Source organism: Pterocles gutturalis, unplaced genomic scaffold (genome assembly GCF_000699245.1).
Source record: "Pterocles gutturalis isolate BGI_N339 unplaced genomic scaffold, ASM69924v1 scaffold24418, whole genome shotgun sequence".
Lineage (NCBI taxonomy): Eukaryota > Metazoa > Chordata > Aves > Pterocliformes > Pteroclidae > Pterocles > Pterocles gutturalis.
Genome location: NW_010123692.1, coordinates 41,858 through 56,419, shown reverse-complemented (window position 1 = coordinate 56,419; position 14,562 = coordinate 41,858). Strand labels below are relative to the sequence as shown.

General features: G+C 38.2%; 1 protein-coding gene across 1 annotated transcript; it reads left to right on the top strand.

Annotated features, from left to right (window-relative positions):
* Window positions 1-17: 17 nt before the first annotated feature.
* On the top strand, window positions 18-14,250 carry PM20D2 (peptidase M20 domain containing 2; the record flags this gene model as incomplete). Its single annotated transcript, XM_010078010.1, has 6 exons — window positions 18-190; window positions 3,803-3,945; window positions 6,930-7,084; window positions 8,700-8,835; window positions 13,138-13,245; window positions 14,048-14,250. Coding segments are annotated over 6 exons (918 nt in total), but the record flags the coding sequence as incomplete, so codon positions are not given.
* Window positions 14,251-14,562: the final 312 nt, after the last annotated feature.

The window sequence follows — 14,562 nt, the reverse complement described above, 5'->3', positions numbered from 1 at the left end:
AGCTCGGCCGCTCGGGCCCTGACTGTGCGTTTGTGCTGCAGATCTCGGTGCTGGGGACGCCTGCGGAAGAGCAAGGAGGAGGGAAGATAGAGTTGATAAAGGCTGGAGCGTTTGGCGGCCTGGATGTGGTTTTTATGGCACACCCCTCGCAAGAAAACGCGGCTTACCTGCCCGATGTGGCCGAGCACGAGTGAGTGAGCGGGCTCAGGTGGAAAGTGTTGGCTTGTTATTGCCCTTTTCTCCCCTCCCCGAGTAGGAGGAGGTTGAACTTGGGGCCGGGGACCTTGCAGGTGCCCTTCAGATGAAGTGCTGGCAGTCAGCTGAGGAGCCAGGTCGCTGTTCTGGACACTGAGCCGTTTTGCGGTTTTCAGCCTCGTGTTCAAGATCCCGGTCTGCTCTGACGTGATCTTGCCTATGTCCCAAAAATCCATTCTTTCTTCTGATGTTTCTAGGCGTTTCTCTTTAAACATGAACGTGATTATCTTATCTGTTACAAAAAGGCAACTGGAGGGAGTCGCATGGATTGTAGTTGTTGCTCACCTAGGCACCAGGTCATGTAGTCCTCTCTACAGATTTTATTTTAATCAGTTTTGAAAGTGTTTCATGTTTTCTCTCCCACTTTTGGAAGAGCCAGCTATCTGAGCCTGCCTGCTGTTTGGATCCTTATTAACTTCAGCCTAAATTTAGTCATGGCCATTTTATATCTATTAACTCTACCATCAACTTTTTTTTTTTGTTCAAACTAGTTCTTGTCTTTCCTTCATGTTTACCCCTAATGTAAGACAGCAGTCATACCCTCACTCAGTTATTTTTTGCCAGCTAGCCATATAGCTCTTCAGAAATTATGCCTTGTCTTCTTTTGATTAGCCCTGCTGTTCAGTGACAGCACGTGTTCGTTTGTACTTGGAGTCACTTGACTTGTCTTGGAGTACTTCTTGCTGGATGTGCATAACCAGAATTGCACACAGTACACGAGGTGGAATTTCCTTAGGCTGTACTCAGCTGATGCTGGGACCATAGTGTCTACTTAGCTTAGCATTTTGGAGGCAGCTGGCATGTTTGGGGCTTCCTCTTCAGTCATTTTCAAGCAATCAACTCTTAGACAAATGCTTAGTCTGTAAGTACATGGTATTTTAAAATATTTTTGAGCTTCATTTTGTCCTTTCTCTGGCAGTCTGCAAGGACATGCTGTTCTTCCTTTGATATTATAAACCTCTTCTGTTTTTATAGTGTTCCAGCACTGGTCCATCAGCAAGTTTTATTATTACATTTTATGGCATGGTTACTTATGGGTCTTGATCCCAAGGTCTTTTTCTTGCAGAAACTCCACTAGTAACCTCACTCTCGTGCAACAGTTTTTTCCAAGTATTATGTTTGGCTGTCTCCGACTAAATTCTGTAGTATTTGAATAACTGCTTTTCCAACTGTTTCTGACTTGATGTACTGAGAGCTGTTTTCATCTTGCTTGTGCTACCTTCCAGCTCCTATGTGCTTGATTTTATTGGCCATTGTGCTTTTGCCAGTGCTTTTCCTGGTGGATAATTTGCTTCTGTTACTGCTAAGTTTTATGGTAAAAGTGACAAGAGTAGCAACACTAGTGTTCCTTACCTAGCTAGCTCTCTGCTGTATTCCATCATTGTGTTTCTAAAGAGTCATAATTGGTTATTGTAATCTCCTTCCAAACTTATCTCAGCTTGGCTTTTGGTTGCTGCACTTTAAGGCTCTATTTATGATCTTCAAGATAAGAGTTTTCATTGGTAGTTTTGTCTTTCTGTTCATTTCAACTCTTGCAATAGCCTTTTCAGCTTGATACAGTAAGATTTGGAAATCTCCTGTCAGAAGTGATGGTCTGCTGTAGGATGCAGGTCCTAGATAGCCTTTAAGCCTTGAATATGGAGGAGGCATAGAACTGAAGTACTGAGTGAAACATACCTCCAAAAGCTTGAAATACTCATCTGATGTAATGATTTATGTAATCATGAGATTCCAAAGGTCCAAAGACTGTTTTTGTGGCTCATAATTGATCTTTTGGTTGTTTCCAAGGAAATTAAGGACTGGTGATCACTAAATTGCTAGTATTACTATATCTCCAAAACTCTGAAGCTGGCTTATGCCTGAAGCAAAATCAACAGACTGGGATAACTGGTGAATACATGCCAAAAATTTCTGATTCTTATTCACTTATCCTTCACCTAATCAGCCTATTTATTCTTGGTCAAACAGGATCTGCATTCTGCTGATGCTCTTAAACTGGCTTAAGGTTTTGTTATTCACTAAAATCTGGTGGGGTTTTTCTGAGACAATGTGACATTTATTTAGCAGTAGAAGTACAAGAAAAGGAATGCTGTAAGAACTTTTTTTTTAAGAAGATCGTGTTTCAGGGGCAGGGGGGAGGAAAGATTGCAACATGAGTTTCTGCTTTACTTTTCCTTCTCTTTTTTTTTTTTCCTAAGAATAGGGATCTGTCCTGCTGCCTTTGAGTTGAGTTGAGGGGTTGCAGTCTTATACTTGGGATGTAATGGATTTTCATACCTTGATTTCATAATCATGATGAATTTTAAATAAAACTGATACTTTACAGTATGGGATGAAGAGGATGAGGGAGAATAGAAAAAGGCATAGTTAATTTGGATTGCAGGCAGTAGCAAGAGACATTTTCTGCTTCATCAGTACACTCCGTTGTGTCCTTCTTTGCTATCCAGTTTTTAAGTTCTAGTATTAACTTGCATCTGTGGTGTGGTTCAGAGAATAAGAGGTCAGTTCAGGATAAGTGGCTGAGTTGGCATCTGTGCAGGACAGAGGGACAAGCAAGTGAGGCTGATTCTAGCTGGGTAAGAGGCAGGTTGTGCATCTTGTCAGGATAGGGGTGCAGGAGGAGTGGAGGCAGAACTCTTTGCGCTTGAGGATGGAGTATTTTATGTAAGGGACTGGGTATTGAGTACAGATTTAGTTAAAATATCTACTATTGATTAAAAAAACCCTGATATTTGGGTATTTGGTAACTAGTAATGCCTTATAGAGTTGTCAATATTTAGTATTTGCCTCTCATGTAAAGAGTTTTAATATAATTTGAAATATTAAATTATTTCTTAAGGCTAATATAAATGGCCTTAATTTATATTTACTGGCTATGTTTAGGTGCAGTATTTTATGACTTCATCAAAATTGGAGGATAACATTTGCATTAGATTTCTTGCTTGTTGCAAGCCTTTCTACCAGAGGTGTGCAGGGAAAGACCATCTTTGCTGTAGCATGGTAATGTATATTTTGTGCTAGGCTATGCCTTCACTGCACTTTTAACAACTTGACTTTTGTTATTTAGTCGTGGCTTGTATGTGATCTCAGTGATGTGCTTTTGCTGTTTTAGGTACCATACACATTTTATTGTAGTTTGAGAATTAGGACAATAAACTTATAATTTTGAATAAGAGAAAAGGGTTTTATATCCTCTGTTTGAGAATAATGTTAGTAACTTTGTCTCAGAACAGTCAGGAAGTATAAAAAAAAAAAAACAGTGGGGACATTTAATTAGTATGTGAAGGCTGTCCTTCTCAGGAAAAGGCTGTATAGTGTTCCTTGTAGCTCTTTTGCCCGATTGGCTCTCAATACTGTTCCATTTCATTGGTTTTCTAGAAATCTTTCAGCATCTTCGTGCACTCAAAGACAGTTCAACTTTGCAACAGTGTTCTGGTGCTGCACAAAACTTAAATAGCAAGTATTTGTGTGAACAAAAGGAACTTTTAATTTTAGAGACTTTTTTCAGTGAATGAAAAACAAATAAGCAATGCCTTTTATTTCCTAGTGTGACTGTGAAATACTATGGAAAAGCTTCTCATGCTGCTGCTTATCCTTGGGAAGGAGTTAATGCATTAGATGCTGCTGTTCTTGCATACAACAATCTGTCTGTTTTAAGACAGCAAATGAAACCGACCTGGAGAGTTCATGGTGAGATCTTCATTAAATCTAATGTCCAGCAAGTAAGAGTTTAGGCTGTTGAAATACTAACTTAAAACATTCCACAATTTAAAATATTATGTTATTGCACTAAGTTAGCAGAATCACTTCAAATATAATGAAATAGTACCATCTCATTTAAATAGTTTATCTGTAATCTTTAAAATAATGTCAGTGTCCAGAAGTAACCTCAGGAAATAGGTTCATGGGTCAGAGTCAAAAGAGGACACTGGTACCTAGGTAGAGCTAGACAAATTTTAAGTCTTTGCACTTGAAGTTGCCGTTCAGAAAGGAAAGGAAAAAAAAAACCTAAGTTTATTTGGGTACATGGCTTTGAATTACTTAAAGTTAATGTATGTGTTTTTGCAAAGGTGTAAGATGAAATGCTTCTGAAAAGTTAAGTATTATTTACTGCATCATATTTGTAGTACACATTCCATTAATGAGTTAGCATTTATATTGACATTTATGGAGAGGTGTGGTGGTTTAGAGTGACTGAAGTTTATTTGCTGAAGTATAAAAAGCAAGTGATGGCGGAAGCCTATAGGTCTGGTTAGCAGCCCAATCAACTAGACGTGCACTGGATTCTAATATTTACTATTTCTTTTTGTACAGTGCAAAAGTTTCAGAAGTTGAGGTGGAAGCTGCCCTTTTGCTATAAACCCAGGTTTCCCTTATTACACCCAACACACCTTTTTCCAAGTTGAAATTAAGAAGCTTTGCCATTTCTATGAGACTTAGGAGTGTAGAACTGTTTATTTGGAAAACTTGTGGGTTTAAAACACTTTCAGAAGTTCTGAGCTAATTATCATTATACATCTTGGCTGCTTGTGCTGTATAATATATATGTTTATTTCTCTCCAGATTATCTGGATGACGTCTGGAAGCCCTAACCCTTTTGACTGTAGGTGAAGATGTTTGCAGTTCTGCTGTGCAGCATACCCAAATGAGTTTCAAACAGTGGGCTTACCCTTAGCTCTCTGTCCTATTGCTCTGCAGGAAACAAGGCACTTAGTTATGAGTTTTGGTGTCCGAAACTCATGTGTTGCAGGTTTAAGATTGGGGGTGCCTAAGTCTTCTATTGGATCTGAACCTAAACCCCTGAATACTGCTTTCTTCGTAGTTTGTAAAGACTGCATGGGTAACATAGGCAAAAACCCAAGTATCTAAACAGGCCTCCTAGAGGTAACACTGCCCCAACCACAGCAAAACTTAAATTACTGTGTTGATACAGTTACTGTCATATACCTGGATTTTAAACTGGAAATATTTAAAATACCTTTGGGAATGTATAAGCAGCCAGAATGAGATTTGATTTTAGGAATGCTTCCTTTACAACAGTGTGTTGGAGGTCTTGTGTTGCAGGCTTGCAGTGACAGCTGTAGCTGCCTTACAAGATCCTAAAAATCTTAGTGTTAACCTACTCACAAGAACTAAAGTATTTTCCATTAGCTGAAGGCTAGAATTTCTAAACAATGTTTTATGTACTTGAACAGTGTTGGTTTGAGTTGTTTAATATTTCATAAGTTTCTTCCCTGCTTAGGAGTGAAGTAAATGTTGCTCCCTTAAAAAACAATGTAGATTTTTTTTTCTGCTCAAGAAATTGTATTAAACAGGCTGTAAAAAAATTCCCTCTAGAAGCAGGGCAAGCTAGGTGCTATTAGTAGTGTGCAGGCAGCCTGCTAACAAGCTAGATCTGCTGCCCAGTTCATATTGCAGTTCCTTTGAAATTTAAGTGTAGATGATGTACTCTTAGACTCTGTCAAGTTAAATTTAACAAATGTGTTGTGTTGGAAGACAATTGAAAGCTCGTGAAGCTACTTGTTTTGAGCAAAGATGTTATGACGTGTGTCATGCAGATTTGCGTGATCACTGACTTGCTGGTTCCTTTTCTGTGATGTCTGTCCCTCAGCTGAGCTGTTCCTTCTGTATGGACTAGTACTGGTAGTGGTTTAATTCAGCACTCTGTTTACTTGACTGTATTTGAGACTGGAAAGGTTTTACTTGAGGGGCAAGTTAATAGTTTTAATAGGTTTTCTGTACCAAAAAGTAAAGTTTCGTTGCCTGTTTGCATCCTGATCATGCTATCTTTTCAGGCTTCAGTGGCACACCTCTGTAACTTTGTGCAGTATTTCCATTTAAGGTAGATAGTTTCTCAGGTTCTACAGAAAACAAATCTCATTCCACATCTATAAATTGAGGATAGGAGGGCAGGGAAACAAGCAGACTGTTGAAGGTAATGAGCTGTTAATGCATTGAAATCTAATGTAGAGTTGAGTTCTACAATGTTTTTCTGTTGAATTATTTAAATATTATGGGCTTTTATGGTAATACCTCTGCCATAATTAAAAATTATATTGTTGTCACACATTTCCTCAAGGGAACACTTTCAACTCCAACTTCACTCTTGAATAAAACTGTACCTATACTATACACCCCAATATTTCTAAAGAGTTAGTATGAGGAATCTAATGAACTTTCTGTGCGTTATAAGGCACACTTTACTCCAGTATTGCTGAGAAATGCAAATTAGTCTATTTGTCTCCAAGCTGGCAAAATAAGTTGGAAACAGTCTAGTTGAGGAAGCTTTTAAAAGCTGGAATCCAAGGTAGCCTTTATAACTTTTTTTTTTCTTTTTCAGTGGCAGCCAAATTGCTTTACGACTCTGATGCACTGAATGTCAGGGGATTAGTTACAAATGTTAGTTTGGTTTGTCTTTAGGTTTATAGCAGGTGTCTAATCAAAGAATTCAATTAAATTGTGCTGAAAAACATGTACACATTCCATTTAATCTGATGGGATGAAACAACTTTGTCTACACACTGTATTTTTGACATTCTTATGTATTTCATGCTCAGTTGATGTTTTGTTGTTTTTGATTATATATTTTGTTCTTGAGCAAGGAGTTTTGTGACATCGCTGAAGATCAGGCATTTGTATTTAACACTAGTAACATGACTTTTCCCTTTCTGCAGGTGTAATAAAAAATGGTGGTGTGAAACCTAACATCATTCCTTCTTACACTGAACTAGAGTTTTACTTGCGTGCCCCTTCGATTAAAGATCTTTCTGTTCTGACAGAGAAGGTTGAGAACTGCTTCAAATCTGCAGCACTGGCCACAGGATGCAAAGTAAGAATGTATTCATGGTCATGTGTTTCTATGACGCTGGAGATAAAGTAGGCCAGAATAGGAAATCAGGGCTTACAGCATTTGCATAGTGTTCAGCTGAAAGAAATCAAACTGTCAGTAATACTGTTTGCTATTCTATCGCGTGTACTGGAATAAAGCTTTGTTTTATAAATAGAATGCCACAGAATCACAGGATAATCTGGGTTGGGAGAGAGAGACTGCCAGAGGTCATCTAGTCTAACCCTGTGTTCAGAGCCGGACCGGTTAGAGCAGATTGCTTAGTGCCATGTGGACTTCTGAGTTACCTCCAAGGATGAAATTCTACAACCTCTCCCAACAGTGCTCTCACCACCTCATGGTGAACAAGGTTTTTCCTGATGTTTATACTGTGATGACTGAGCACAGTAACAGGTTACCTGGAGAGATTGTGGTGTTCCCATCCTTGCAGATAGTCAAAAGGTGCATTGATACGGTCGTGCACAACCAGCTCTAGGTGAGCCTGCTTGAGCAGGAGAGTTGGAGATGACCTCCAGAGGTCTGCTCTTCCATGAATCTGTGCTGGATAGTCACAGTTGCCTTGTGATCACGTACTTGGGACATGGGTCTTAGGAAGATTTATTTACTCTATAATCTCCCCAGGAGCTTGAGGATAGGATGGTCTGATCAGTCTGTAATTTCCAAGATCCTGCTTCTGGTCTTTCAAGGTGGATGTGACCTTTAGCTCTTTTTCAGTGAACTGGAGCATCCCTCATTTCCTTTGCCCCATTAAACAGCCGGCTCATGTAGCAACCAAAGGTGAAAAATTGAGTGATTTTTTCAGTTAGCATTCTTCTCTTTTTTTGCTTTTAGTAAATGGAAGTGTCTCTCCTGCAGCTGGTTCCATCAATATCATTACCTTGCAATGTATTGCTAAGATAGATGGTTCTGTGTGCTTCGTAGTTTCAGGTTGATGGATAATACAGCTACGAAAAGAACGTATATGCTCATCAGAGCAAATAGTTACAGAGTATATGAATGTGAGCTAGTGAGTTTTAAGGCCTCTCTGAGGCAGTAGATGCTGTTTTCCTAGTATGGCCCCTCTACTCTAGCTAGAAAAGGATTTCAGAAATGTAGTTCATGCAGAATGAAAGTTAAGATCTCTTTTGAAACTTGGAATTAGTATGTTTTTTATGTTTGTTTTCAGACATCTTGCCTGTGTGAAGTAATTTCATGAATGGGGCTGTAGTTACTGAAAGTGTTCTAAACAACAATAGTAAAATAAAATTTGATGAAGGACTGATTTGATTTCTATGTCCTTTAGTAGTACCTGCAGTGGAGTTGATTAGAAGTTGTTACAGGAAATGTTTGCTTACTGTTTTTGGAGATGCTGTCTGTGAAATCCATGCTTCTGGAATTTGGCTGTCTAGTGCAAGCTTGACAGAACACCAGCTGTGTTTTGATCAAAGCTAGTGTTTGTCAGAATGTCGTATTTTTGAAATAAACTTGGCACTTAATGTCTGTTTTGATATGGGCTTGAAGTGTTGACAAGTATTTAACTTTTCCAGGTTTTAAATTGTTTACATTAAATTGTCATAGGTTGGTGAAAAAATTCTAATAATTTGTGGCTTTTGTCTAGGTGGAAATAAAAGGTGGTGAAAATGATTACTACAATGTACTTCCAAATAAGAGCCTGCAGAACGTTTACAAGGAGAATGGAAAGAAGCTTGGAATAGAGTTTGTATCAGAAGACTGTATCTTGAATGGTTTGTCAGGTAACTTGATCTGGGTTTTTTGTTATGACTTAAGCTTAGATTGATCAGCTCTTAATTGTATAAAATAATAGGATAGAGGTAGGTTAAACATTGTCTGGTCAGAAGAAGAAAAAAGCCGAATTAGAGAATTGAAGCTCTGTAAAAGGGTCATACCTCTGGCTTGTGTTTCTGTATTTGTTGCAGAAGCTGAGAAATTTTCCCAACAGATCTGGAGAGCAGTAATGATTTTCTGATAATATTTCTGTAAATATTTAAAGTAAGAAACAGTTTGGTTGGAGGGGAGGGATGGAAGGTTGGGAAGATAAGAACTGTCTTACTGAGCGCATGAGGATGTGGAATGAATTGCGACTCATTCTTTGAAATACAGAATTCTGGTTTATGCTATGAGTGGAGATGAGACTTAGTTTTTAGGAACCTTGTTTAACAATATTTTCCAAGCTTACCGTTAAAACAAAATTTACTAGAATATAAATAATATTTTAGAGGGAGTTTTTGAAGATATTTTTAAGTGGAAGTTTAAGCATCTCAGTAAACCTCTTCCTGTTAACAGGTAATGCCATGCCTCTAATTTTAGTTCATTAGTTCAACAGGTTAGTTTTCCAAAGGGTGTCATTCAAGTAGGTGTTTACTTCTGGGTCTTGGCTATGTCACAAACTGTTTCACTTTCTTGGTCTCTCAGAGGTATAGTGGTAGGAGTGTGAATTCTTGAATGCTCAGATGGGTTTTTTGTTACCCTTAACAGTTTTTTCCAGAATCTTCCTACAGGAGCTCTGTTCCAGTCTTACAACTGCTGCTGATACTTTATAACTGTCAGTATTGATGATAACTGTATATGTAAATGTTTTTACTCCACTAATGTTAATGGTTTTCCTCCTTGGTTAGAAGGAAGAGATTGTTTTCAGTGAAAAACTGTTATTCTGATTAGTTTGATTGTGGTAATAATCTTCTCTATATTAAATGCATATTTTCTTTGGATGTTTGAGATCTTGGTGTTTGGGATAGAGTTCTCCAAACTTTTTGTGGGGGAGAGACAGCATATCTGATGGTATTCTGGTTGTTTTTTCTCTTATTTCTTAATTCCCTTCCAACTTAAGGCAATGCTAGTGTATTTTCTTCAATTGGTTCATTGTCTTGGGTTTAAAACCAAATTATAACTAAAGGCAGTTTTCTTTTTACTTTATTCAATGTGCTACAAATAAGATTTACTACTTTGCTAATTTAGCCTAAGAAGGGGGCCGAGAAGCCTTATTTAGAATGTTTACTGTAGTGAAACTTTATGCAGCTCTGCTAGTTGCTTCCTTCAAACCACTTGTTAAGGGTGAAGATCACGAATACTGCCAGTTCAGAGGACTTTGAATGAACTTAGTCCAGACACCTAATTGCAATAGCACTTTCTTATGTAAGTTACATGGTATGCTAAACATTAACTTGCTTAAACTGAAACTTCTCCATATGCCTCTCCTGTCCCTAAATTGCTTGTCAAATGTCAAAATGTGCTTGACCAATTATGGTTGTATTGCATACTGCAGTAGGCCTTACTGAATTTTCTTTCCACAGCTGCTGTTTCTGAATTTTTGCAGTGGGGATTCAGGAGTGATAACAAAGCACAGTCTTAAGAGACAGGAGTGGAATTTTGTATGCTACCCTTTTTTGGGATGGGTTGAGTGTTTTGTCTCATCTTTTTCAAGACTTCTATTTCTGTTTAGTTTTCATATGGTTTTCAATGTTTTCTTGTAGGATATCAGTTTCTTCTGTTGAAAGGGGAGGAAGATAGCTCAGTTGCTTCTCCATGTCTGTGCAGCAGAAAAGTCGTTAACAGATGAGCATACTCGCTGCCACCTCTACATGGGTATTAGTATCGGTCTGCTTACAGGTATCGCTCTAGGCAGCTAAGCGTTCAGAAGAATTCCTTTACTCCATCAAATGACACTGCCTTGTGTGTGCCTTGTGCACACTCCACTCGTTTGGCACACAGCCAGCATGGTGTGAAATAATGTGATTCAGAGTTAGCTTTGGCTAGGTGCCATGGCCTGGTTCTCCTGCTGCTGGTAGGGTAGCTCTGCTCCAGGATATTGATAGCCTCTCAAAGCAGATGGCTTCATTTAGCTTGTCTTAGTTGAGGTACCCACGCTTGTGGTAACTTACTCTGATATTTTTAGCATTCCTGGGGTTCTTTGGCTTCCTGTGCACAAAACTGATACAGACGATCTTAAGAACGAGCCAGTATATTTTGAAGCTTGGGACTGTATATAAATGCTTCCTGGAATCTTTTGTGTTTTCCCCTCCATTCATGTTTGTGGTAATACTGGCTTCCATTACGTGCTTAGTGACCTTGAACAGGCTTCAGTATCAGCTTCGGGATATGTTTTTGAGAGGCTGGAGCTCCCAGTACCTTTCTGTTGAAGGTAGTGCACAAGTCTATTGCATTGATAAATGTGCAGTTATGCTTCTACAAGGAATTCTGATCTGTACATCTCTAGCAAGCATACAGTTCCAGATGTTTTATGGAAACCATTGGAACACTTGATGTTTTAAACATGCTACTAGGTTATTATCACTAAAGGGCATAATGTTTTCCGATGGGAAGATTTAACCACTTTATTAAAAGCGGCCTGGATTTTGGCTTGGTAAGCTCTATCTTACTGGAAAGTACCAAGTTTAGATCCCTTAACATTCGGCAAAAATAACTTGTAAATTGGTAGTAGATTGGATATGGATATAAATTCAAGCAGAATTACCTGACAGAGCTGGGATGCACTGAAGTTTCTAATGCTTCATCTGCTGGGTGAGAGCAGGGAAAAAGGCCAACACAGTCTTTCCAGCAGTTTGTGTATTAGGACTTGCTAAGGTAAGTCTAGAACTCTTGGTTTAGTCTGGAGTAGACAGAACTTCTAGACTTGTGATTTGTCTTTACAGACTGACCAAACAATGGACTAATACTATAGACTACTGAAAACTTAAAGTGACTTCTTGCTGTGCCAAGAGTTGTATTTTCTTACATACTGAGTTTATGGGAAAAGATAATTTTTTTGGACAAGCCTCACTGCTTCAATTTGTCTGTAAGAAGAGCGAATAGTAAGCTAGTCTTGTCCTTTTTGATCACATAATGTGGGCTCTGTGGACTCACGTTTAATACCTATGTGCTTCGAAGTAAAATCTGTGTTCTTCAGTCCTTTCATTACTAAATCTTAAGGCATTGGCAATATCTTCTTTCCATAAAGTATCATGATATGGAAGTCTGTCTGATGTGTTACAAATAATTCAAAATCTTTGGAACAGTCATTTTATATTGCTAAAGAAAAAAATTCTCGCAGCTCTGATTGGCCTGAAAAATTGAGATCTTAGTTGGTCATCTCTACTTTTCCCTGCTATGAAACAATGCTTCTGCTGGTATCTGAATGTCACCATAACTGGCATGTTGATTTCTCCAGCTTCAAAATGTCATTTTAACAAATATTGAGTGGATTACTTTTTTGGGTGAAAAAACAAGGCAGTCAGGAAGTAGTTGCAGACTCTTGGATAATTTACTCTGCAAGATCTACTGCTTCTGGATGGTTAATCATTAAGCAGCTAAGGCAGTGCTTTGAGATAGGCTCAATCACTAGCTAACATGCTGAAAGTGCTAGTCAGGCATGAAAGAGTCATCAAAATTTGCAGCGTTGCTGTCAAGATTTTTTTTTTTTAGTCTACAAAGCACTTTTTTTGTCTGGAGTTTAGTTCTGATCTTGTTATTTCAAGAGTGCTTGTGCTGGTAAGGTTTCCATAACAAAGAATTAAAAAAAAAACATAAAAAAGCACAGGAAAAAATAGTTGTCCTCAATCTGTTTTTGTTTAAAGATAAATTGTTCCTACCAGAGTCCCCTGCTTAGTGCTGAATATTTGCATACTGGTGAAATCTGGGAATTGTTAGCCGTGGTTCTAAGGGCTGAAGCAGGAAAATAGCTGAACTGCCTCAAACGCCAAGGTTTGCAGCTTTCATTTTGAATTAACAGCATATTATCAGGAGATGCTTGATAAAAAATTAACAGTAAATGGCACAGGAACACGCTGATACATTTTCTTGCAGTCCAGTGGGTGATTATTGATCAGAAGTGCACTGGAAGGCAGCATCTGAAGATGGCTAGTTAGGGAAAACACCTTGGTGGTGGGAGATCTCATTAGAAATGCTTTTGGTTTAGCATTTGGGGCAAAGGATATTCTGTTTCAGATAGGGGATGGAGATAATATCTATCATACATTTTCTTACAGCATTCAAAACTCTTCAGCGCTTGTTGATTAAGAAAATTTCTATGCTTCTTCTAGGTTCCACGGACTTTGGAAATGTTACATTTGTAGTCCCAGGGATTCATCCTTATTTTTATATTGGCTCTGATGCATTGAATCATACTGAGCAGTACACAGAAGCAGCAGGTGAGTGGAAGTGAAAAGGGTTAGAGGTTTATCTTTGGAACCCTTGTACATTGTAGGGACTGGTTGCTGACTCTTTGCCATAGCAAATCTAGAAATTATAAATATTTTGAATTACAGAGGATTAAAGCTTTTGTGTGCTTCTATGATATTCAAAGCTGCTGTGTAGTAAATGTATAAAAGTGCAAGTACAGTGTCTGAAAGTGGCTGCATGTGAATGTCTGTATAGAAATGGAGTTGCTTTCTTTGAGCATGTGATTTCAATCGAATATGAGCCCTGAAACAATTAACTTAGTTAATTGCAGAAAAAAAACCTGACAATGTGAGAATTTCTGGGTTTGTGTTTAAAGTTAATGTATATGGGAAGGATGACCTCTCCTCATACTAAAAGCCTGACTTCAGCATACCATCTACCCAGAAGAAATTAGAAGGATTGTCCCTAGCAGCGTATTTGTAACAGTTTATAAACACGAGCCAAAAGATAAAAGTAATTTTAGCTCCTAAAGCACAGTACTCTGGAAGTGTAATAGAGATAACGGTATAAAACTGCATTTTCTAAATTTCCTGTTTTCAGTCTTACTTGTTTACATCAGTAGCAAAAGTTAAGGACTTGCATGTGAAAATTCATTTTAAGGCATCAGAAAATAGGCATACTTCATTTATGGAAGTAGATTTTTAAGAAACTGTTCTTGCAATTGAAACTTGAAGATCTTATTTTATAAAATATGCCTTATGCAGTAAGCTGGTGGTTTGTATCTGATACTAATAATCTAACCTGAAATTTTTCTAATGTTTTTTTCTGTAGGGTCACAGACTGCTCAGTTCTATGCTTTGCGCACAGCAAAAGCTTTGGCAATGACAGCACTGGATGTCATTTTCAAGCCAGGTCTGCTAGAAGAAATCAGGGAAGACTTCAGACAGGTGAAGCTAAAAGAAGAGGGGCAAATAAACCAAGTAGAGCCTAAGCAAGAATCTGGTGTTGGCATAGGAGCGTGTGCATCACGCTAAACTTCATTGAACCTCTCTTGGTAGGGTTGACTTAATGGAGATGCTGTATTTGAATCTCGGAAGGGGCTGGATAAACACATTGCTGAAGAAATGCAGATTGTTTGGGACTTTAGGAGAAGCAAACAGTATAATTGCTTTAAAAATGAGCAATTTCACGTAGCTGTAATGTTTGCTATATTCAGTATGGTGAGGAATTTAGAGAGATCTCATATATTGTCTTTCAGTTGCAGTGTTAAATAAATGATAGTGTTTAGATCCCTTGTCAGCGATTTTTTTAAATATTGCTTATAGCAGTGTCCCTTATAGGGGAAA